Here is a 26643-nt window from a genome sequence, read left to right on the forward strand (position 1 = left end):
TAGTGTCAGCACGTGTACTTGCCTCATCCTATAAATGTTTATCTTCTGTTTCTAGTAGACTCATTTTTCATTGTTTTAGAGGGAGGGGTTGGAATTTACGATGTTCTGAAAATCTTTAAATGGACAACTAGAACAAAATAATGTTTGTATTAGCAAAGAAGACTGTTCCCCCAAAATACCTTTGGCTGGCCTGGCTTTTAGACAAACTTCTAACAAACTATACTTGTTTTATTGATCCACCATTAAAACCCAAACTCTGTCTGATCACACATACTAATTTCTTGATAGCTTCAATTTTGAAATTTTTTAATTGCACATCTAGAAGAGTCAAAACTGTAGCAGGAGCTTACCTCTCTTGCTTCTGTTTTTTTGTGTTTAAAATGCTGTCAGATATGTCTGCACTCAGATTGCAATACTTGCAATACACTGTATTTTTACTGCAAGAACAGGTTAGGGAAAATACATGATTTTTTAAATTTTTTTTTAATTAAGCTACTGTGTCTAATTCAAAGCTTTCAAATGTTGAGCTGTCTTCAAGCTGCAAGTAAGCTGTATTTGTGTGATATGAAACAGCGTTGATACAGGGAATATAGAATAAATACTAGATTAGAAATGCTGTCTGTATGAAGCCATTGTCAGTCAGTGATCTTTATTGTGCTGTGTGTTTATGTACTTAGAGCATGAAATGTGTATTCTTTAGGCATAAACTTTGGTTTCAGGCTAATGCATATATTAGGAAGATTTCTGTAGAGCAGACTAAGCAGAAACAAAATCTGAAGCATAATGAGACTGCAGTCTTAATGCTCTATGAAAAGCTCTCTATTACTATATTATTGCAGTAATACACTATAGAAAAAGCTATCTGTCAGGAGAGCATCGAGTGCACTTTCAGTATTTTCTAGCTGATTATTCCGAGGTGTTTAAAAAGGTTTGTGGGCCACAAACTAATTCAGTTCTGAAGTACTGCATTGAAGAATACATTATTGGCAGAAGGGATTTCTGAGAGTTCTCTTAAAAAGTGTTTGGCTAGTAAGAGAAAGTATGACTCAGAAGAAGTGTAACTTATTATCAGAAAGTATCTAATGTATTTTGTTTAGCTTCTCAAATCTGAAGTTGTTTGGGTTTGAGACTAGATAGGAAGAACTGAAACAGGAGGCACTTAAAAGCAACTAATTTGGAACCTGGAACATCTGCTTCTTACTGGGGTCTTTTTCATGTGACTGATGCATATAATGTCTGTAGCTCTAGTCTAGTGAAGGTTATGATAATTTGGAATTAGTTCCATGTGAGTGAATACATTTTTTAAAAATAATTTTTATTTAAAGAGTTGTGTAGTTAAATAGCACTTGAAGTTTTCAGTTCAAAGATTTCTAGCATTTTTGTGGAAGCTGTCTTCGTTAAGTCAAAGATGCTAGAAGCAATTGTAACTAATATATTTAAGTTGGTCTTGGATGATGGTCCTTTTTTAGAAAACCTTCACCAAATCTTTAAATCTTTAAGTAATAAGACATGATTCTGCAACACCTAATTGAAAATCAGCACTAGTTGATGAGCCTTGGAAGATTAGGAGACAGTGTTTGGAATTTGAATTTCATGTGATTCAGAGATGTCTGACTAGCAATAGTCAGACATTACAAAAATGTCTGAATATTCTAAATTGAAGTCCTTTGCTGAAGTTCTTGCTTAGAAGTGTGTGAAATCCAGTTATGTTAACTTTGTAAATGTCTCAAAATAATGAAGCACACTTTTCCTTTTTTTTTTTTTTGTTATTACCTCGAGGCTAGAAATGTTAGCAAGTCAGCAGACTAAAACCAGCTTTTGAGCATGTCTGCGTGCAATACATTTTCCCTTTGATGGTTTGAGTTATTGGGAGAGATTATTATAAACAGGTGATGTTTTAATTTCTGCTTATTAATCTGATTAATAATCTAGGATTGTTAGTGTGTGAAATCAATGATCAGCTGGTTAATATGTTCAAATGACTTTACAGGTGAGGTAGAGAGCAGTTCACTTAAGTATTATATCTCATTCTGACATGCAGATTTCGACGACCTTTTGAATAATACAAAGATATTGCTGTAGATTTTGTAATCATTACACTACTGTTGGTAACATTGAAAGCCACAGGCTATGTGTTGCTGTAAATTGAGAAGGTGGAATTTAAAGGTAAAAATAGCTCAATGTTAAATGCATCCCCTGCCCACAAAGTCTGTTACCAGAGTTGGCCCAGGTTATCTTTTAGTGTAGGCAGAATTCTGAGTCCTCAAATGTGATTTTTGTGTGCCATATTTGTGTGTGTCTTGATGATACCGCTCTATTCAAAAGTACCAACAAATTTGTGATGTCCCAGATCTCTAAAACAGGTTAAAAAAAAGGTGATTGGGATGTTAATTTTCTGGTGTCATCATTCAAGAAAGTTTTTGAAACTAAACAATGGGAGTGCAGAGGTGAAAAACTGGTTGTAAGTGATTAGTAACACGGTTGTGGCTTTTCGATATTTTGAAATGATTCCATTTAATATTTTTGCCAGCTGAATATTGTGTAATGACAAAAACTGAACATCCCATAGAATGGCTCAGTATTTAACAAGTAATCTTTGACGACTTTTGTTGTCTTTTTTTTATTTTCTTTTTTTTAATCTAAGAGGGATTCCTGGAATTGTTTACTGTTCCTATGTATCTGTATTTCTATCCGTTGTTTCCTGTCTCAAATGTAATATTTGTTAGTATTTTAATTTTTTTTTAATGGTAGTTGTTAATAAAAATTGAGACACAGAATGATTGGTGGGAATGTTGAGGAAGAGGAAGGGAAAATAATATTTTTTACTAGGTGTTGTATTGCTTATGAGGTGATGCTATGTTAATACGTAAATGTCTACCATGGTGTTAGACTGCATTTAAAACTGGCTAATAAAAAGGGAGTTGCATTGATCTGTGAATATAGGTGTATTATAGGTGTTAGATTATATTTCAGCAGATCTAGTTTGCCATTTGTTTTAAGATTCAAAATGGAGGATTTCCCTGTGATGATAGGGGTATATAGCAGTGAGGATTTGGAAGTTTTTCCTTTGCCTGCAATTTGTAGGGCTGTGTTTTACTTAATATTGCATCTTCACTAAACAGAGAAACACTGTCCAACCTCACTGTCTTGTACTTCTGGTGTAGTCATTGGTGTAAAACCTTCACCTTTACATTGTGATCAATGTAAAGTGCCTACTCATTCTGCTTGTTGATAGCCTAAGCAAGTGTTCTAGGTCACTGTAATACATCGTAATTAATATTGTAAAAAATACTGTATTATACATGATCACTGTACCATTGTTCAACACCAAGTTGAAAAGTAGAAACTTAACATGAGCAAGAGGAGCTGTTTTATGCATCAGTTAATAGCTTTGAATATTTAGTGCACCAGCTGTCCATTGTGGTTTTATAAATTGTTCCTGTTTTGGCTTGACTGTGGTTTGTGAATATATTTTACTTTCTGACCAACTTTGTCTTTGGGAGATGTTTGTTAATCAGATCTTTGTGACCATCAGTCATTAAAGGGTTATTACGTGCTCAGTTTACAAGCCATAAATTCAAGTTGGAAGAGGCTGCTGGAGAGAACTTGTTGTGTGTAAAGTGGAAAAAAATATCACTGACTAATCAGATAAGTATTACATTTTCCACTGTGAAAGTTGTCAACTTCCAATCCAAGGCTTTTATTGTCAGATGAGCCAGACAAAAGTGTATAAGCTAATTTCATAAAAAAAAACCAACCCAAAACAAAAACAAACCACCCGCCTTCTCCCCCCAAACCCAACCCAACCTGCCCCCCCCCCCCCCCCCCCCCCCCCGCCCCCAGCCCCAAACCAGCAAATGACTACTAAGACAGTTTCTGATGTCTTGGTGAAAATAAAAAAGCAGAAAAGAGTTCTGGTAACTTTGTTTTCCTTAAGGTAGTAAGACTTTATCTTGTGGTGCATAGTGGTCTTGGCCTCTTTAGCTTCTCTTGCCTTTTAGTAGTTTTTAGTGTTGTATACAGTTATTTCATTGCATTGTAAATTATTTGGCAGTGTTGTATTTAATTTTAGGGTTTGCAAGTATTTAAAATGCATTGTTATGTAAATTAAAGAAATATTTTGGGTTTATTTCCATATGAACAAGGTCTTGAGAGTTAAGATAATTTTCTAAGTAGTATCCTGGTGTAGCACTTCAGGTGTTTGTTTTTGAATAATGAAAAAGGAAGAAAAAATGGTTTGCCTGGATTTTGAAAAGATAGTCACATCAGAATTTTCCCCTCCTGTGTTTCTCAAAATGTGGTCTCACTTGGAGTAATTCTTAATTTGACACTTCAATGCTTGAATAGGTCTGACCTCGACTGTGCAAAGTCTTAGAGGAAATAATAATTAAAGACATGGAGGTAAATGGAATATGGAATAAAATGCAGTGTGAGTGTTCTGGGTACAGTGTAGCAGTCTGATCTGAGACCACCTTCTCTCTCTATCTGTGTCTTTTTAAAAATTTTTTAATTTGTTTCTTTTTCATCTTTTCTGTTGGCATCCCCCAAACAGAATCTGATTTTACCACTGGATTTACTGGGTGTCAGTACATTATTTCATAAAATGGTTTGGGTTGGAAGGAACCTTTAAAGATCACCTAGTCCAACTCCCCTCCTACGGGTAGGGACATCTCACTAGACCAGGTTACTCAAAGCCCTATCCACCCTGACCTTCAACACTTCCAGGGATGGGGCATCTGCAGCCTAAGCAAGCTGTTCCAATGTCTCACCACCCTCATCATAAAGAATTTCTTCCTTATGCCCAGTCCAAACGTGCCTCTTTCAGTCTGACTTCGTTGCCCCTTGTCCTGTCACTACAGGCCCTGGTAAAAAGTCTTTCTCCATCTTTCTTAGAAGCCCCTTTTATACTGAAATGCCGCAATAAAGTCTCTTCTGAGCCTTTTCTTCTCCAGCCTGAACAACGCCAACTGTCTTAGCCTTTCTTCACAGCAGAGGTGTTCCAGCCCTCTGACCATTTTTGTGGCCCTCCTCTGGATCCCATTTTTAACAGTTCCATGTCTGTCTTGTACTGGGGATCCTTGCACTGGATGCAGTACTCCAGGTTTATTGTGAGTGTGACAAGTCATGAAACAAGGCAAATAATGAAACTATAGTTTTGTAGTGAGGGAAGTATTAATGTCAAGGTTTGTGGTATTGATGAAACTTTTATCTAAATGCATCTCTGGCAACCCCTAGTCAGTGAAAATTAACCCAAATGGGAATGGTGCAAATGAAGAGTTGTAAATGAAGTAGAATAGCTTGGCTTGTTTATCTTAGCAAAATGAAGACTGAAAAGAGATTTGATTGCTCTCTATAATATATCAGAAGAGGTAAGCACCGGGGAGAAGAAAAGCTGTGTAGGCTAAAGGGTAGGATTGGTACAAAAATTAATTGGCATCAAGTGGCTATGAATGTGTTTAGATCATTAGAAACTAGTTGAATTTAAAATCTGAATCATGTCAGTCTGAACCAAACTTCTGAAAATTATGTGGGCAGAAATAGTTTTAAATTCATTAGATGCGATCTTACAAAATGGTTTGCTTCATGTGGACTTCAGAAGGCTCCTCCTAGGTCATGAGGTTACAAATTTCTTGAAAGTTTGGTAGGACAGTGGTGGTACCTAATTATGTACTTGAGCTAGAAGCCAGTATGTCATGGTATATATTCCAAGACATTAGAATAGGTTGGCTGAGATACATGTTTAATGTTTTTTTCTTTGTAAGAAGGAATGTTCATAAATTTAAAAATCATATACCTAGGAGTAACTGTTCCATTTGTGAAGTAAACTTTGTAATTATAATTCACAGGAATATGATGGTTTAACATGCTTAATGTGTTAACAGTATGATGTTAATGTGGCCACTAAGTCTAGTAGACCTAATGAAAGTAAAAACTGGTTTTTAATTTGTATGTCTACTAGCCATGTTCCATGTTACGGCTCAAGTTGGATTTCTAGCTGCTTCTGTAGAAGTGAGCTGACTGGTCATGGGTAGCGTGGCTGCATTAGCTCAGCTCAGTACTGTGACGTGAAGGCAATGAGGGAATGGAGTGTGTGATGCTGCCGGAGTGACAAGGCTGTGACTGGATGCAACTTTTACTTAAAGCATGTTTTCCTGAGTGACTGTAGGATATGCTGTACTTGACTTTCAGAGATTTGGGATGGAGACCTGTAGTCTGTGCTTCCAGAGAATGAAGGGTCACACTGAAACTAAAGTGAGTTGTTAATGTCTTTGTGGGTGTAGTTCATTGTTAGCTGGACCTGCCTGTGGAAAATGTTAATGTCTTATAATATAAGCCTGTTTAGACCAGGCCCATTATGTGCTGAGGTTAGGCACCATTTAACAGTCAAACACCTGAAACTGTTTGGGTTTTTTTTAAAAGAACTTTCTGGGCTTTTGTCCATGAGAAGTGTGAAATCAATTTATTTTTAAAGTTACTTTGTTCCACTCTTGGGATACTACTTGAAAGGAGACTGGTGAAAACCGCAAGAGCTCTGGTGTTGTTTAATCTTTGAGTCTGGCCACTGATAGCAAGTTCTTCGAGCACACTGGGAAAAGTGCTAAGTAGCAGCTTTTGGTCAGGTCTTCTGTAGAAAGACTGATTTTTCTATGTGCCGCTGCAGCTGTCATCTGATATGATTGCAAATATTCTGATTACTACTATAGAGTTTCAAGAGTTTCTTGTATATTGCCATTCAGATCAGAAAGGTGTATCCAATTGTAAATTTTGTATTTGAGGGTGCATACATATTTGAAAGTGCTGAATATTTGAATATTTTAAGCAGCAGAGCTGGGCTTTTCAGCATCACTGGAACTGAAACCTTTTGTAAGCTATAGTTGGTTAAAATGCAAAGCAAGTTTAAAAGGGAACAGAAAGGGAAAATTTACTTGTTTGTTTAGTTCTAGTTCAAGCTAGTATTCTTGACATTCAGGAGCCTCTGTAATTATCAAATTCATTAGTTATCCAACCTCATGCAAGTAAAGAGAATAATTGCTCCAGCAAGGAAGGGTTTAATAACACAGCCCTTACTGAACTAAATTGTAAATACTGCATCTGTACTGAAAGATTGCTTGTACATATTGCTTAGTTTTTTCAGGACTTTGGGGATAATTTGCTGGTTTAAATGTTCATGTTTAGCTGGTAAAAATATTTCTACTGCCCTTATTTCAACAGTGAGAGCACTTTGGGATGAATAATACTTTATTTATCATTAGATTCTTAAGACTTTATCCTAGCAGAATAGCTACTAATTTTAGTATGCTCTTCATGTGTATTTGGCAAGAATAACAATGTGACCAAATAAAGCTAAATTGTAAGTAAGGAATTTACACTAATGTGGAGGTTAAGTTTAAATAACAAGCATGCCTTTGATGTTAGTAACGTGACAGTTCTTTAGTAAAGGCACTCTTTCAACAGGAAAACATCAAGAATAGACCTATATGAATGAATTGGACTCAAGACTGCTAGATTATAAAGCTTAAGCTAAATACAAGCATTAATATCTTTGGGTAAGGTTGTTCCATTGTACACCATCTTACTAATAGTGTTGTGTGTTGTTGTGGAGGCTAAAGAAACCGTTGTCCATATTTAATACTAAAAGCAGGACAGTCTCCTTTTAGTCTGTTTTTCATCTATTATATAAACCAGATAATGTTCTCTTTACCAGAATTCATGGTAATGATCTGTGGCTCCACTTTACCATTGAGATAAATGCTTATTACTTTTTTACTGTGTTTTTGGCCATTAACAACATGTCAGTAACAAGCTGGGATGAATATGAAATTTAGATCCAGTAAGAAAATGTAAGAAAGAAAATTGTTTGGTTTGTCTGCTTTGAAATGCTACTGTATTGTATCACTGACTTTTCTGTCAGAATGGCAGGCAAAAGGTTTCACCTTTGCCATCAGACCCCAGTAAAGCATGCATGCATGCCAGCATCTGCACAAGCACGTCTAGCAACCTGGATAACCATATATAGGCTCTGCTTGCCTGTTTGACAGGAAGATTAGCTCTTTTAGGATTAAAAAATGGGCATTGTCTCAGCATTTCTTAGAAGGAAAAGTCTTTGATAGATACATTATCAGCATGGATGCAGACAGCGTGTCATTGTGGGGAGCTCAGATAAAATCTGATGTTACCCATGGTAAACAGTGCTAGCATAGAATCAGCCTTCAGGAGCTCTGGGCACTGAGATGTGTCAGCTTTCTTATGAAGCCTTTTGCATTCTGACATTTATGTACAGGTTGATGATAAAACTAATAACTTTCTCAAGTGCTAGGGTAGAAAAAGAAGGAAATATGTTGTATTATTGCTCTAATGTATGGATATCTACATGAGAGCCATGGTTATTTGTAGGTATTATTGATCTTGCACCTTCATCCACTGATTATTCCTCATCATTCAGACCTCTAGTGTTGAAGTATTAATCCATGAAATGTAAGCTGTTATGCTTCGTAGACCAGGAATAATTTTAACATAGGTAATTTGTCAGTCGGAATTTTTCTTCCAGTTGAAGAAGGTATTTGAATGGTTATGGTTTTGGTATTTCAAGAGGAAGGGATTAGGCTCATTGGCAGTCCATGTTATGCATTCTTTTCAGATTATTTTCACAGAGGTCTGAATATTAATTTCTTAAAAGTAATGTATGGAAATAAAAAATCTCTCAGTTTTGTGTCAGCTGTCACCTATGCTTTTTTCAGAAAGTACTATAAAGTTCCATTTGGATAAGTGCTTTATGTATATTTTAAGATTATTTTTCTTATCTGACAGTCAAGGTAGTTTTGACTTGCTGCAGGCCACTGGTCTTTCATTTTTAGACATCTTTCCCTCATTACCCTTGGTGGAGGATGATCAGGTCAGGGAATACTTAAGTAAACTGGACATACCTAGTCCGTGGGCCCTGATGGAATGCATGCACGAGTGCAGAGTGAGCTGGCAGATGACAAAAGAGGCTGATGATAACCTTTTGAAGTTCAGCAAGAAGTGCACAGTCCTGTACCGTGGGAGGAATAACCCCCCATGCACCTGTACATGCTGGTGTCTGACCAGCTGGAGAGCAGCTTTGCAGAAAAGGCCCTCAGGGTCATGGTGGATACCAAGTTGACTGTGAACCAGCAATGTGCCCACACAGCCAGGGTGGCCAGTGGTGTCCTGGGCAGCACCAGGAGGAGCCTTGCCAGCAGGTCGAGGGAGGTGATCCTGCCCCTCTGCTCAGCACTGGTGAAGACACAGCTGGAGTGCTGGGTCCAGTTCAGGGGCTCCCCATTATGAGAGAGACATAGACGTACTGGAGAGAGTCCAGTGAAGGGCCCCAAAGCTGCTGAAGGGACTGGAGCATCTCTCCTGCGAGGACAGGCTGAGAGAGCTGGGGCTGCTAAGCCTGGGGAAGCGAAGGCTCAGGGGGATCTTATCAGTGTACACAGATACCTGAAGGGAGGGCGCAAAGAGGACAGGGCCAGGCTTTGTGGAGGTGCCCGGTGACAGGGCCAGAGGCAGCGGGCACACACTGCAACACAGGAGGATCCCTCTGAACAGCAGAAAACGCTTTTTTTTTTTTTTTTTTTTTTCCTTTTTTTTTTCTTCTATGAAGGTGACCGAGCACTGGCACAGTTGCCCTGGGAGGCTGTGGAGTCTCTGTCCTTGGAGATATTCAAAAGCTGTCGGGGCAACTGATTCTGGGTGGTCCTGCTTGAGCAGGAGGTTGGCCCAGATGACCCCACAGGTTCTTTCCAACCTCAACCATTCTGTGATTGCCATGTCAAATGATGGGAAAGAAAAACAATTAAATTTTGGCCTAATTAAATATTTTTTTATTACATTGTACAAATGTAGATTACATGGGGCTATGTTAACTTATTCTTTCTTTATTCTGTTTTTACTTCTGATTCTAGCAGAATGTGTTGGTGGAGATCCTACTCTGTTACTGTCAGGTCAATCACAAAAGTTAGTTCACTTATTCTCAAAATTTGTCTTTCTGGCTTTATAATATTATTGCTAGTTTTTATCCTACTGACTTTTAATTCCGTTCTCATTCATTAGGGCTCAAATTGTCAAATGCACTAAATGATTTTTCTTTGCCTGCCCAACCTGACTTTATTGTGTGCTGGAAGAAAACTTCCCCAGTTTGTTTTGGTAAAGATGTCTTGAAGTGCTTTGTATCTTTCAGGTGCTCTTGGAATTTCAAAGGTAATGAAACAGTTGTGAAAAAACCAGCATCTCACTTAAAGCATATAATCCCCATAGTTTTTGAAATTAACACTGTAATTTACACATTTTAAGGAGTTTGGGTTCCTTTTGCCAGTCTGTGTACTTTTTTATGTGTGCTTATATTGTTTTCAGATGTGGTTGAATATATCCCTTTACTGTGCCAGTTTACAGCTGAAATAAACTTTAGTTCTGTGCGTGAAATGGAGTGCTCTCTGGCAATCATCTTAGATATACGTCTTTATAACAGCTATTGTTCAGTGTCTTAAAGAGACGATATACTTAACCCTTAAGGTTTTACATATAAAATGTTGTTGAATCTGTTTAATAGTGCATGCTCATTTTTTTATAACTCCAGTTATCGGCCTTCTAATTATCAAAGATTTTATATTTAATAAAATGATAATTTCTTATCCAGTTTTAGGTAGAGGTGATATTCTGTGACAGGCTCTGTGTGTGCATTGTGACAGATTTACTAATTTGAATGGAGCTCCTTGATAACCAAACCTGTCCGCTTCTTCGAAGTTCTTTTATATTCACTCTGTACTACCAACAACTAGAGATACCGATGGTGATCTCTCACCTTTTCCAGGGGTACCCCAGGCTGAGGAGGTTGGTTTGAGCTCTTCCTTCCCACTCTAGAAAGGCATATTCATGTCATCATTTTTTCCCTTATATTTGACCATCCCAGGCAGTAGAAGGATGACTTTTGGAGCTGAGGAACTGAAGGAGACTTAAATTTGAAGAGAAGAAAACACTGTTGATCAAAACAATCTCTGTACACGTTCTACCTGTCCAGTAATACATAGTATTTTGGTTTTATTGCAATATAACTGGCAAGCTTGTGGCAAGCCAGGAAACTTGGCCCTGTGTTTCAGCAGTGGAAACTGGCTCTGCTGAATTTGTGTCACTTCTTCCTTGCCCACTAGTTGCTGTAGTCTGTGATGTGTAGTTGCCAGAGGCAACCCCAGCGTTAATGTTGCGGTGGCTGCACTGTGAGATTGCTGGAGTAGAAATTCAGTACCTAATGTTTTTGGAGATATCTAGTATTTCTGGGTGTGATTAGGTAGGTGTCTGTCATTCCTTTCTAAGACTCTTTCTTGTAAGTCAAAAAGACAGGAAAAATCTCGGCATGGATTGTCATGGCTCCGTTCAAAACTGTTGGAATGATCTGGCACTCTCACAACTTTTATTCTAGGAAGATGCTGTCATTGGTGTCTTGAATTTACACTGCTATAAGGGGGTTGCTGAACTCCCTGTCCCCTTTAAAGTAGCTTTGACTCCCAGAGATTGTTAGATTGAAAAAATAGATCTATAAAGCAATGATCTCTTGTCATTAGACATCGTATTTATATTTGTATAGCTTGAGAATTTTGTTAGTTTAATTACCACAGCTTTTGAAAACCCTAGTTGCAGATCCAGAAGTCCATTGTCTTAAGTTGTACAAATGTAAGATAAAAGATAGTCTTAAGCAGTTGACAGTGGAAGTATTGGGCAAACAACAGTAGAGGGTACTCGCGACCTATTTTGTCTGGTGGGTACAGTTAGAAATCAGCCAGTCTGAGGGTTAAGTGCTCCAATAAAAACCAGCTTTGGCCTGGGTGTCATGCAAGCAGTGAGATGCTCTTTTTCAGAGGATAATGCTGTCCTGATATACCTGTATGTTTTCTGAGATGAAGCTGGCATGCATTTGTCCATCTTTTGATGCATGTGCAGTCTATCCATCTTTGCCTGTTCTTTTCTTTGTTTAGATGCTGTGTGGTACAGCCAAAGCGTTTCTCCTTCCTGATTCTACCCCTCCCCTCCCTTCTCTTGTTTTTCTCAAGTAACCGTCATGATTTAGGCTTTTGCGCTCAGACTGTTAGTGCCAGCTTGTACTTTATTTCCTTACTCCCCCAAGGGTAGTGGTGTTTATGTTTGTGTGAATGTGAACTCCAGAATCCTCTTCTGCTGTTGCCTGGTTTCTTTTTTGAAGGCTATGTTACATTAATTTAGATTGTGTGGCTTCTGAGTGGTTAGAGAGATGTTTTTCTGATTTACTGTCCTCGCGTCTCTTCCTGCCTGTCCATGCTCGGATCAGTGCTGTCTGTTGGTATGCCGCTAAACTACCACAACAGCTGGATTCTGCAGGAACAGTGAAATTCAGTCATCTTTTCCTTGTGTACACCAGTTTGTTATCAGCTGTTTATGAAAACTGGTGGTTGCAAGTCTCAGAAGCTTTATACAGCTTTTTTTTTCTTTAAAGCTTTTAAAAAGCAGGGGAAAGGTAAAGCTGTAAGAAGGGTGCTCTAGACCTTGAAAAAGATTTCAGTCTGCTCTGAAAGAAATGTCTGATACTAAAAAATGTCCCTGAGCTAAAGGCTCTTTTTTTTTGGGGAAGTATCCAGGAAATGCAAAGGAGGTCACTGCATTCATGTACCTGGGGAACAAAAGCAGATTTATTTTTTTCCCAATTATCTGTGGTGTTAGGATTCAAAATACTGTTCAAATTATTCTGATATTTCCTGTCAGTTCTATCTCATTAGTATGTACTTCGAGAAGGCAGGCATTAGGGCAGCTTTCACATCTCAAAAGGAACAACATTTTTTTTTTCTAAAGTTTAAAAAACAGTTTATCATCACTTTATAAATTCACTGCTTTGTCTTAAGTAAGCTATTTTTTAATAGTATAGCTCCTTTTCTTGGTGACTGTGCCTTTCAAAATGAGCCTCTGAACTGAGCCTTTTTTTCCTTTGAGTGGAATTTCATTAGTAATAGTAGTTGAGATGACTGAGAAGCAGAGCTCCTCAGGCTGTCTAGAGTTGCAGTTAAAAAAAGCAGCCCCCACCTTTGAAAGCCAGATTCAAGGTGCTGTATGCTGCTGGGCACTGCAAAGGCAATGCCTAGGTGGCTATTACTAAGAGTCTCTGAACAACTTCCTCAAAAATGTTTGTGTAGCTCAAAAATAGATGTTTGGTCTTTTCTGAGTGTATCACCAGCCTTAGATTTAGAGGAGTGTTCAGCTGCCTGATTTTAGTTCAGCTTGTGGTATGGGTGATGCGAGTTATTTTTGGACCACACTATAATAAATGCAACTGGATCCTGCAAGACCCGTCAAGAGGCAAGTGGCAGGAAACTTTGAAGTAGTTTTGTAAATCATCCTTGTGTGTGCTGTGTAAAATTTGCTTGGATTGAGAGGGTGACTATTTAATCCACCGTATAAAGCTAGATTAGAAGTGAAGTTTCTGACAAGTACTACCAGTTCTTATTTTCACAGAAGAACCTTGTTGAATGTAAATCTAGGTTGCATTTATCTTTGTCTACGTCTCTGTATTCTGGTTCTTATTAATTCCTGTTTTAGTCCTTTATTGATTTGTATCTTGGTGTTTGCGTCAAGACTCTCAAAATCTGGCGTTTGGAATGAGACAAAGATTATCTGTCGGGTAGTGAGCCCTCTAGTGTAGTAACATGTTTGATAGTGGCCAGTACCGTTTCCTTTGGAATAGTCCAGACGCCCCTGTGGAATCAGGTGTTCAGAAAAGAGTTTAGTTTACTTCCTTTGTCTCATGCAATTAGTGGTTTTGTTGTGCCTTACAACTTGTTCATATCATGTATAGCTTTCATCCAATTTAATCTAAAATTTGCTTTCTTTGTGTTTTTTTAATGGAAAAGTAATTGTCATGTTTTCAATACTAATGAAAATTATTTTGTAGTAATTTAATGTGTAATTTGTAAAGAACGATAAAGAAGGTTCTTCAAATTTATGTACAATGAAATATTATTGAATTGATTTCATATTCATATGAGATTCCATTTTCTAAGTTACATTCTTTTAGTGCCTGTGCAGCCTTGCTTTCAGATGACACAAACGTAAGGGAGATTAACACAGCTCAGAACACTGTGAACCTTACTTGCTTTTTGTGCTGTTACTGTGTGGCATCACGTGGCAGTGACCTTTGTTGGAAGACATGCTTTTGCAACTTGACATTGAAATTGTGCCTCTTGTCCAATCCAGTTTTAGAGGCAAGTCCTATCCTGGTGGTTTAACATAAACACAGTTTAGAGAATACACTGCATTGAATATGTAAATATGGCAACTATAACTTCTTTTCTGTGGATCAGTTATAGAGTAAGTGCATAAACAACATATCATCTCTCTTGCCTATTTTGAGTTTAAAAGATGAGGCTGGTGTCTGTTTCTGTCAAGTCTATAGGAGCTCAGAAGCACAACAGAAGTTGAAATTTGAAATCTCAAGAGCAGTTAGAAACACTGTGATACTGAAACATACTATCTTTGAACATTTGAAAGAGTTCCAAAGTGTGTGTTGCTTCTGTTCCTGAAGAAAACTCCAGCAAAATTTACATTTGCATATGACCATTACCTTCTAGGTATTTAAAATGTTAAGAATGATTTGGTAAAATTAGCATATATATATATATATATATATATATATATATATATGAAATTTTTGCACCAGCAGCTTGTGTCTATCATGCTATTTAAGAATTATTTGTTCATTGCTGTAATGTTTATTATTATAACTAAGATGATAGAGCGTGCTTTGTGTGTAACAGTATGGGCTTAACAGATGTATGATTTAACATGCTTTTAGAATTTTGTTGCCATCAAGTTGTATTTTAAAAATGTGATGTATACACAGATTTTTTTTTTTCTAGAGTTACATGAATATTTAAAACAACAACCCTTTTTCCAGGTCCCTTTACAGATGTAGTAACTACAAATCTTAAACTACGAAATCCATCAGATAGGAAAGTATGCTTCAAAGTGAAGACCACAGCACCTCGTCGATACTGCGTGAGGCCGAACAGTGGAATTATTGACCCAGGATCATCTGTAATTGTTTCAGGTAAAACCAAATATAAATATATGCAGTGGTAGGTTAGGTGGTTTTAGGCCTTTAATGAAGCTCTCTAATGCTTGATCCTGCAATGATACATGAAAAATCTTCCATATAGAAATACTTGCCATTTGTCACATTTGTCTGCAGCTGTCTGAAAGGAGAAAAAGAAGGTTGGAAATAGCAGTGACTTTAACGGTATCTGTTCTTCAGACTACTGTATCCATGCTTATATCTTGAAGTAGGGCATTTCTTGGATGCTGTGATGTGTTTAAAGTTTTAACATTTGGCAGTTCATTGCATTTAAGAAAACCCCCAAAATAATTCATTCTGTTGTTTTGAATAGTTGTTTTGACCATGGTACTGGTCCCTGAACTCTGTTGTTTCATAGTTCTTCCATTTATCACAGTAATATATGTTAAGTGGCAGTCATTAAATTGCTTTTAAAAATTAGATTTGCTGTTACTTTAGGTAAATGGAGCAGTTCATAGCCCTTAAATTTGAAAAATCTAGTATGTTTCACTATAGAGACACTCTCCCCTTATTCTGTTTCTGGGTTTTTTTTAGGTGAGAGAATGAAAAAGGGAAAAAATATCCTTACTTTTCAGCAGAGTGTGAGCCCTGAAGCCAGACAGTATTTTATTTTTTTTCCATGAAACTCCATGTAAATTTGGCTTACATTCAAAATTCTGTGGATTGTCAGAATGAAGTTAGTTGGATGTATAATGGTCTAATCCTATGCAATGTGTGTGTCAAAAAGACCAGGTGTTAGTTATCATGGGAGTAGACATTGTCAAGGAAATGGGGTAAGACTAAGTGTCAGTCTTGATTTGGTAACATTTTCATGGGTCATTCTCCCAATTATCTAGAGGTAGGAATCTCCAGAATAAAGGGGATTCTCAAACCAGTGACTCCAAGAGGTGAGAAACTCTTTTATTTCTCTAGACCTACCATATTTCCCAACTTGGAGAGCGGATAATCCCCTCTTTATAGGTTGTGGAGATCACAGACAATACAGGTGTGAGCTCGTGTTCTAAGTCTAGAAAGTTAATTTTTGTAGAATGATTGCAGAGCCGTAGCAAAGCAAGAGGGGAACATGGAGCAAACCTCAGAGCTTTTCAGATTCATATCCTTATACCCTTTGGGAAGTTTAAAAGAAGCTGGAGAAGCTTCACGTTATGTGTTCAAATGTTGCAAGGAGTAACTCAGAAATACTTTGTATTTATGGTTGATTGAAACCTTAGACTAAGTTTTCTTGTAGGAGAGACACCAGTTTACTTATCTAATATGATCTGTAGAACGTGACCCTTTAAAACTTCAACATTGTTTACCGTGGACAATCCAGCATCTTGTGGATGAAAGATCATTTTACTGAGAACTGATTCATGATTCAGTAGTCAAAAGCCTACTTCATTTCCATCTTCAACTTCGACTTGCAGCCATTTTGTCTTGACTGAGTGTTTGATCTGGTATCAGGGATCTTCCCTGTAGGTAGTCATATATCACAATCAAGATATTGCTGGACGTTCTTCTCAGAGAATTGAAGAGATTGAAGGATTCCATTTGCCTATTTTAAAATGTGTTTTCATAGTTATGTCATTCTTTTAATGCTTGGAATATTTCAGTGTTTTAAATGAGATAATACTGGAGCTGTAAACAGTATTTCAGCTTCAGATTCACCAATAAAGGGAAACAGTACTACTTGACTCTTCAGTTTGCATAGCAGGGAATCTTTGATATCCCTTTTTCTGTATTACTGGATTCTCATGCAGTTATTCAGCTACAGTGACACCCACCCACCCCCCCCCACCCCTCAAGATGCTTTCACATGTACTTGTTTAGTTACAGTGCTTTTCAGAATTAAGTTCTCTTCCCGAAGTGTCAGCTTAATCTTTTTGGTTTTAAGCGTATGATTTCTTTTGGGTCACTTGGTAAGCTAACTATGCAGATGATTTTTCTAGTGACCCACTTTGTTATCTCATTGATCTCTCAACTGAATCTTTTCACTGCTGACTCATCTTTCATATAATTAAAAATAGATTTATCTCATGTTGTTGTGCAGAGAGAATTCACTCTAGGATACCATGGGCTGAAACTGTTTTCAAAACTAAACGTTGACTTCAGCCTATATAATGCATCGTGCTCATTGAAAGTCAACCCAGTTTTTAAATCTATTGTTGGAGATGTAATTTACAGTCATTTTAAGAAAGTCCATGGGCGTTTTGTTTATCATTCAATTGTGAATCACTAGGTAGCCTTCAGCAATGTTTACACTTTCTTTTTTCCTCCCCAAAATACTGATTTGGAAAGATCTGTTTTTCTTTACCTTGATGCCCTAAATTAACTATTTATTATTGTATCATGTATTGCTTGTTGTTAACAATTGCTTGTTGTTTTTTCTTTTCAGAATATAGTGTGTTACTCTTCTTTTAGAAAACTTGTTATTGTTCTTCCTTCTGGTTTTCAGACCCCTTTGCCATTTATTTTGTGGAGAAAAAGCCCTCCTGTGTAGAAAACCTAGGCCTATTAACAAGAGGCTTGCTTTCATAACTGTTTATTGCGGTTCCCCTAGAAGTGATCTTTGAACGACTCGGGGATTCCAAGAATATGTTTAAAACTGTGCTTTCGTATATTTAGGAGATTTTCCATGATTACTTAAAATCATGAAGAGCTTTAAGAGCTCTTTGAATTTGTGGATTGTCTTTTTCTGCTGCTTTTCAATTAAATGAGATTTTCAGTTGTTACCGAGTGGCCAAAGAACGTAAAGTTATTTAACTAGTTATCCAGGGATTCTGCCAGCATGTGAAGAAGTTCTGTGGTGATGGAAAGCTGGCTTTGCCATAATGGAACAAATCTTAGAGATAAATTGCTATAGCATTGATATATGGAAGAAGTATTTAGTTTGATCAGTTACGTTTTGGACCACAGTGGGACCAATGATTAAGAAAACCTGACTTTTAAACCTTTCTAAACAGGTTGTTTGAAAGCATGTCAAATAATGCAGTTCCTTTTTGTACTTTATTTGTGAGATAGATCTGATTCAGATTATTCACTTACCCTTTGATTACATTGTATATAAAATTTAAGGGGAAAAAAAAAATATATATAACCATCCTGTAGCAAACACCTGCAAATTGTAACTAGTACTTAAGGCCTAAGGTTGGGTGGCAGTGTAATTAAATTTAGAAGTAACTTTTCTCGTAGGTACTAGTGAATGGAAAATGGAAAGGCCAAGTTAGTAATTTTGATACTGCACTTAGCGTTTTATATACTAATGCAGTTCAGTCCTACCATGAAGAATTTACTTTCTGTGAAGGGAAGCATATTGAACTGTACATCCAATGAAGATTCAGAATTGTGGAAAATATAATTGAATTGTTTAAAACTATAGCAGTATTGAAGTCTACAAATTGGTTTAGAATATATGGGAAGGTTGTTCAGAGACTACAGTGTATTTTTCTAGCTCAGTCAGTATTTCTGCTATAGGTACATTTACAGATACCTGTTGATAGGACTCCGAAAAATGTTATTCTTGGGGTTTTTTAAATCTTTATCCAAAACTACTTCAGCTTCTCCGAGTCCTTATCCTCTGATAGACCAAGTCACAAGTGTTGTACCTACATACACATGTTTAAATATAATTTGTGTTGTTCGGTCCTCCCATCTGGACTAAGGCAACTAGTTGTCTCTGAAAGGAGACAAGCGGGCTAACATGATAGTTTGTTTCAGGGTCTGCTCCAGCCAGTATGGTTGGAGGTAGATGCTGCTTGTTGTGTATCCCTCTCTCTGCTTCAGTAGTCCCCCAGCACTACCATAACAAAACTTGTGTATTCAGGTGGTTCTACAAACCCTTATAATATGCCCCTGGGTATGCAACTATATCCTATAAAAGTTGTGATCTCCTGGTCTGTATTATAAACATCGTGTTATTTCAGTCCCTGTGAACTAAAGAAACCACACACATAATAGTGATGCCAGGATGATCGGGACAGCTGCTATGTAGTGTAAAAACACAGTCTGCGCCTGGATGACCTTGTATAACTTGGATGGATGAAGGTGGTGCTGTGCTGCTGTAATTAAAGCTTTCATTTAAAAGTATTGTATTGTAGAAATAATGGAAGCTATACTGTCAGTGATGTAATTTTTTTCACCAGGATTGTGCACACCTCAAAATAACAACTTTAGAAGCATAAGTTTCTGTTCTTAACCAACAGAGTTTTAAGCTCTGGAAAGATGAAAATACAGTGAAAAGGCATTAATTTAGAAAGTATAAACTGCTTGCATAATCAGACTCTGGTAGCAAAAAGTACAACAAAAACAACAAAAAAAAGTAGCACAAACTTTGTTGTGTCAAAGAATCTGGTTCCATCCAGGTGGTGGTGTGGGTTTTTTCTTTTTTTTTTTTTTTTTTTTTTTAAATCTGCATTACAATACGTTGAAAGCTGAAAATGCAGAGAGAAAATACATAAGATAAAATGCAAGGAGTATTATGCATTTTATTTTAATGTTTCACTTAAAGCTGCCTTTACAGGGAATTTGATTTTGAATCTCATCCCTCTATTTGCTGGTAAGGTGCAATGGACACCCAAAACGTGGCATGGAGTTAAATTATGTACCTGGTTTTTGGAGTACTTTTAACTGTTAGACTGGATTTACGGTTAAGAATGTTAAAACCTGAGTATAATATATTGTGTAGTTATTATATAACTTAAATGCTAGATGTTTTTTTACAAAGAGCTCAGTTTGAAAGCATTTTGAAGATGTATTATTAAAACCCTAGACAGCTTTACCTCCTATAGTAACTGTAGTTTGAAGTATTTTAGTAGTTTTGCTCCCAGCTTAGATTAATATACCACCCCCCACCTCCCGTGTAACTATTGTAATGTGTGCTACAATTCTTTAAATTTGCGTGCATTTAATCACACAATGTGTTTATTCCAAAGCAAAGTCCTGTGCTGTTTGCTTCAGTTTGTGGGTTTTTCTTTGTTTGTTTGTTTTGTTTTTTTTTTTTTTTTTTTGGTGTCTGCCTTACAGGATCTGTTTGTTCATACTTGTATATGAAATGTCTTTTAGCTATAGTAATTACAGAAATAATTAATGTCATCTACACCAGACTGAAAAAGTTAAAGCTCTTTCCTCTCAGTACTGGTTGCTACAGTGTATATCTGCTGTATTTTCAATACTGTCTTTTGCATTTCAACTTTCAGTGTCTGTTCAGTGAGAAGCAAATCTGAAGCGTATAGCATGCTTGTTACAGTGATTAACTGAAGAATCAAGAGTTTTATCCTTTTTTTTTTCCTGTGAACAGTAATGCTGCAGCCTTTTGACTATGACCCAAATGAGAAGAGTAAACACAAGTTTATGGTACAAACAACCTATGCACCACCAAATATTTCAGATATGGAGGCAGTGGTAAGTAAAAATGGGGTAAAATGACTGTTGTATATTTTTTTTTTTCTTAGAAACTCAGGCTTAAGTGTAAATGAGTCGTGTTTTTGCAATTTCTTTCTGGAGAAGAATTGGGTTTTCTCTGAACAAGTACAACTTGCATATGCGATTCAGGTATTTTAATATTAAATACAAGCTTAGTTCTTAGAACTCGCTTAGTGAACTGGTGGAATGGAAATAGTGAATCTAAGGTAAAGTCAGTTCAGTGTTAAAATATGAGCATGTTGTACCCTATATGTGGCTAATCTGAAGGGGATCAACAGATTGTATTTGAAGGAATCAAGAGTATGTTTAAAGAACAAGCCTGAAGCTGTATGAAATGGGTGCATTTGCTTTGAAAAGTGTTTCAGTGAAATGTTGTATGGGATTATAACAAATTAAAACATTTGGAAGACTAAGATAGGTCTCTCTAAGAGATACCAAGTGGCTAAATACAGCAAAATCGTAGATTTATATTCTGTTTTAACAGAATATGCTGTAGATTCTGTTCTGAGGCAGGACTGGTCTGATGAAAGGTCCAGAAAGAAGATATTTAGGTTTGTGTTTGTTAATTCAGAAGGAAGGACATCTGTTGCTGACGTTACAAGCTGGCAGAAATGGGAAGGAAGCCTTCGGTTGTGTTAACACGCCCTTGAGGGTGTACATGAACTCCCGTAAGCTTGTATATTAAGGTGGAGGGGAATGATGCATAGGCTTCTGTCTCTAGAGACTGTTTAAGGAATGCCTGGGTTTACACAGGTATGTTCAGTGCTCACTCAAGGCAGAGGAGGAGAGGGGAAACAAAGGATAGAGACGAGGTTTTATAAATTGCTGAAATCCACTAGACCTGCAGATTGAGGCTCTGTCCCCTTATATGAAAGGAAAGACTACTGTGGCATCACGCTTCACTGCAAACAGTGGAAAACCTTGTAGATTTTGTGAAATTTTTTGAGACATGTAGCTCGAAAGTTAACATTTCTCTTCCTTCTTGTTCTGGTTTACTTTTTCTTACTATGCTTTGATAGCTTTTGGTTATGTGTGGTAAGTGAAGTGTAACTATTTGGTGAGGATATAAAAAGCCACTTCAGAAATACCTTTCAGATAATTGCTTTCTCGGTGTGTTTAAGTGTAGCATACTGAGAAACATATGTTGCAGAAAATCGATAATTGTAGTTACAAGTCAACTGTACAACTAATGCCACTGAAAAGGAGAACAAACAAAAAAAGGGGGAAGTGTGTTGTGACAAACCTGGGTGTAGTCTGTAAGACCTGCAGTTCTAAGGTAATTTCAGAGGACCTATTGGAAAAATTGCTGTAGACTTCAGATCAGTTTCTGAGCCTAAGGATTTAAGGCAACTACATGAAGTGCATGCTTTAAAAGTTAATTGTCAGTTGAACAGCGAAATTCCAGTGTATTTTACAATTATTTAGATATATTGGTAACTGTTAAAATTTAAAATGTTTTTTATAAACATATTTGAAAATTCTCTAGGCCTAAATTGTAATGTATTATGCAGTAAAATGAGGAAGTGGTTAAAAAGCTAAAATATGAAGAACTAAAGAAATTTCTTCTGAAACTAAATATGGAGACACGAAAAGGTGTCTTTCAACCTTTTTGTTTAAAATTGGTGCTTTCAAGATAGGACATAAGGAGTACATTTACCAAGGAGTGATAAGGCTAGAACTTTGTTCATAAACAGACTCAGATACACTTGTTCCTCATTGTGTGTTAAAGGAACGACTGTATTGTCCCCTCCCTATCCCCTACAAACCTCTGGATCCATCCTTGCATTCAATTTACTAATTTCTATTTCTGGTTCCATTAATTAACCATTTCTAGCTTTCATTGCAGTAGTCAAAGTGAACAAAAACATACTCTTAAGGAAGCAAGTCAGAAACTGCAGCTAGGGTAAGGGCAGTATTCGGCTGTGTAGGAGGCAAGTACCAAGAGCAAGCTTATGAACTGTTCAAATGTTTGCATGAGTTAAATAGAGTTAAATAACTATATTAATTGTTGTCTTAGTGGAAAGAAGCAAAGCCTGATGAGTTAATGGACTCCAAATTGAGATGTGTGTTTGAAATGCCCAACGAAAATGATAAACTGGTAAGTAAGAAAAGAGTAAGAAACTGTCATGCATTGTCTGGTAGGATCTCACGGAAATTTGTTTTGAATTTTTTTTAGGCATATATCATTAGTTAATTAAATGGATTCTAGAAATTTGTACTAAATTAGATGGGAGGGATGTTCAATATATAACATTTTCAAAGATTCATAGGATTGTAGAACAGCCCAGATTGAAAGGAAATACCATCTGCTCAAGCCTTTCATTGGAAAGGGAGCACCTTGTCCAACTGTATCTTAAAATCCTTCAGCCATGGAGACTAGTGCCAGAAGTTATTATCTTTCCATTATTCTTATTGTTGATTTGCTTTAGAATGTTATTGCTGTCAGATTAAAAATAAATAATCTTCAATACTACATAAACAATGAAAAGTGAATTGCATAATTTGCTTTTTAAAAGATTAAGTGCTTTTCAACATAAAAAAATATGTTTCTAATTCAGCTGAATTAGAAAAGGAAGTACCAATTAGAATTAGTGCATGTTTTAGGAATCCTAAATGCATTTTTTTTAAGGTAGTGGGTAAAAACAGATAATCAGACAAAAAAATTTCCATTACCTTGTTCATGCTCTTGCCTTCAGACAAGTTCTATTCCAGTTGTGTAGGAGATGACATTGCATTGTATATAGACTGAAGGTGTCTGTTTTGTGTTGCCTGGTATTTGGAATAGTAGTAAACTGTCAGTTACCTAGAAGTTTTGCAGACTATGACTGAATTCTTATGCATGAACGTTTTTTTTGCCCTCATACTTGAAATTCTGATTTATGGAATCTTAATAGTGTATATCCTGGGTTTTTGTGGGGGTTTTTTTGGTTTGGTTTTTTTTTTTTTTTTGGTTTTGGGCTTTTTTTTTGGTGTTTAGCATTGTGAAGTGGAGTGCTAAAGTAGGATTTTTGTGAACAGCCTTCTTCACTATGGCCTTGACTTTTCTCTTTAATACTGTCTAGTTTTTACAGTAGTCTATAAGGCATGTTGGGGGAAAGTAGCATGGCTCCATGCATGTAAAAACCATCTTGTTACTTGTTATTTACATGCATAAAGGGTCTCCATGAAATCTGCTGCTACCTGGCCAGTAGATGTCTTTGCAAGTATTCTTCCAATATAGTTTTTTGGAGTGTAATGTAAAGAGATTTTTTTGGATGTAATGTCAGCATAATGTTCTTGATGAGTTTCATAGTTTGTTGTGGGTTTTTTTTTGTTTGTTGGTTTTTTTTTTTTTGCAAGGGTAATTTGAGTTTCAGCCTTTTATTCAGGTGTAAGCTGCCTAAGTGTGTGTTAAATACTAAAACTATAAAGTTAAGCATTTGTTATCAAGGCACTTAGTTGTCTACTTTCTGTGTTTTTTTACCTTCTTACTAAATTGCATCTTAGATAATGAAAAAAATATACTTGTTCTTAATTGTATAAAATGTGTAATGTAGTGAGAGAAATGTAGTGGATTATACAAAACTACCTCCTTCTGTGCTTTCTTTAGTGTGGTATCTTCATAGTATTGACTGTATAAAATACTTGTATTTTTCTGAGTAGCAGCATGGGGTTGCAAACCCCTGCTTTAGCAGTTGATTTAGTCAATGTCCTTAAACTTGGCAATAAGAAATCTGTCAAGTCCTGGGGTAAGCCTCACCTGCCACCTCAGGATATACCTACACCAGGACACAAGTATTTCGCTCCAGTAAGCAACAACTTTCTTCAGATGCCTACCAGTCATAGCCAGAAAATTGACGTGAAGAACACCAGTCAGTGAGGTAGAACAGCAGAAGGAGGTTTGTTCCAGAGATATAAGACTTAGGTCTTTCATGAAGTTTCAGTGCTACTAAAGGAATTCAATTCAGCTAGCTAACCAGTTAAAAAAGCAACAGATTGCAATCTGCTTACTCATGATTTAAATGTGTTGGTCTTTTTAAATCCACTTAGGAGTATCTGTGGGGAGTAGCAGGATCTGGCTGTTTGCCTGTCTATGGCTGCATTGCAAGAAATTGTAAAATGCAAGTAGATGTTGTAGACCAAATAACTGCCACTTGCATAGGAACTAAAGAAATTCTTGCAGCTTTTTTTAAGTTGCTTTGTTATTACATAGATGTGATTACCTTTTAATAGGTTTTCTATTGCATTTAGTACTTAGCTTGGACTACTTTGGTTACGAAAGGTGCAGTATGGTGGTGGTCTAAATGGCATAGCTGTATAGCCAAGCAAGTAGCAATATAGAAGCCTGAATCTGATCTGATCTGAGTGTATTGCCATATGAATGCTGTGTTTTTACAAGTGGTAACCTGGGCTATACAGCTGAATCCATTGAACTATTAATTTCTGCTGAAGATCATTGTGTATTTTGAGCAGAGCTGTGGGAACTAGATTCTTAATCTTATTTTTTGGCTTTTTCACAGCTTTTTATGTGACTTTTCACTTGTATTCAAAATTAGTCATGTGTAATTCAGAGATGCTGTGAGACCTAAATTCCATGTTTGTGCAATACTTTATTTTCCTTCAGTAAGAGGTGCTGTAAGTGCAAAATATTTGTGCCATACATACTTTGTATTAGGTTGTGACATAACCTGTTTTCCTTCTACTTTGTTTTGTTTATTACTATTGCGGGATTACTTTCTTCCTTTTATTCCCTGCGCGCGCCCCCCCCCCCCCCCAAGTTCAAATACTGTTTCATGCAGTTTATGCTGTCATTTGGATGCCTTCTGGGTCACAGCTAAAGTATTTATTTTTGTCTCAGTAGCATGTAGTACCAAATGTAAATGGTGCAATTTTCTCTTGCTTTTTAATATTTGAGCTAATCAGAATTGAACTGATAACAGAAGTTTTTGTTCAGATTACTGTAAATATAAGCTTCATTGAACTATATTGGTAGCTGGATTGTCTCAGTTTTAAGCTGTGGATGATTTTTCTCTAGGTAAGTAAAATTCTCAAGTAATTCTTAATATTTGTAGAATGATATAGATGCAAGCAAACCCGCGCCAGTACTGAATACATCTAAGCAGGATGGACCGATGCCAAAACCACATAGCGTTTCACTTAATGATACTGAAACAAGGAAGCTAGTGGAGGAGTGCAAAAGACTTCAGGCAGAGATTATGAAGCTGACGGATGAAAACCGGCACCTGAGAGTAAGTTCTGCTTTTGTGTTTATATTGAAGTGGCTTCATTTTTCTTGATTGAAAGGTCTGTTTTGTAATCAGGCCAATAGATGCGTATTCCAGAAAGTAAATAGAATTGTTAGAATGTCAAGATTGATATGTAATACGATTTTACTGTCCTGTATATTTTGAACTTCTCAGTGATTGAAACTTTGTGATTGTCATGGATGAGATACTGAAGCTGTGGAATTTTCTTAAGTGAAATGGTCCTGTTTAAGGTGGTTTTAGTTACTTTAAGTCTAAGTCAGAAATACGGAATGAGTAGCTTTTAATAAAAGCGCATTATTATTATTAAGAATGAGTAAATGAAATCCAAAGAGGTAATATTCTGTATTACAAATTATTAGTGAACAAGAACAATTGCTTGGCCAGAGAAGGTAAGCAAACACTACTTTCCAGTACTTTTATATAAAGGTCCCATTTCAGTAATCTGTAATTAGTCAATACATGACTTTTGGTGACTTTTCTATAAATTTGTGTTTGTGTATCTGACAGTTTCATTGGCCATGGTAGCCTCTTAAAGAGCCATAAAATAATGGTGTCTCCACAGCTGTAATTCTGATGGCACTGGAACGTTTGGAGAAGCCCTACATAAAGTAGATGTTTCTCCTTAATATTAAGGAATTCCTGCTATTCAATTCTGACACGGTAACTAAAAGCAGGCTTCTTCATTGTGCCTAGCAAGAATTTCAGAATCTTTCTTAATGAGAGAGACTAGTGATTACCTGTCCTTATTTGAAATACTATGGTTTCCTATGTTTATATTTTGGATTTTGGTGTGGTGTAATGTTGGTCGTTGGTTTGTTGTTTTTTTTAACTTATTTAAATATTCGCCAGCAAATTCGGCCTTTGAGTTCAGTTTTTACTATTGTA

General features: G+C 36.6%; 1 protein-coding gene across 1 annotated transcript in view; it reads left to right on the forward strand.

The window, feature by feature from the left end:
- VAPA (VAMP associated protein A) overlaps nt 1-26643 on the forward strand; it is a 30277-nt gene that overhangs the window by 1516 nt on the left and 2118 nt on the right. The window contains exons 2-5 of the mRNA XM_080379021.1: nt 14936-15088; nt 20388-20491; nt 22530-22610; nt 25564-25740. Of these exons, the coding sequence (XP_080235147.1) occupies nt 14936-15088; nt 20388-20491; nt 22530-22610; nt 25564-25740 (515 nt within the window). The remainder of the gene's footprint in view (nt 1-14935; nt 15089-20387; nt 20492-22529; nt 22611-25563; nt 25741-26643) is intronic.

This window comes from Falco punctatus (assembly GCF_963210335.1).
Source record: "Falco punctatus genome assembly, chromosome: 3".
Taxonomy (NCBI): Eukaryota; Metazoa; Chordata; class Aves; order Falconiformes; family Falconidae; genus Falco; species Falco punctatus.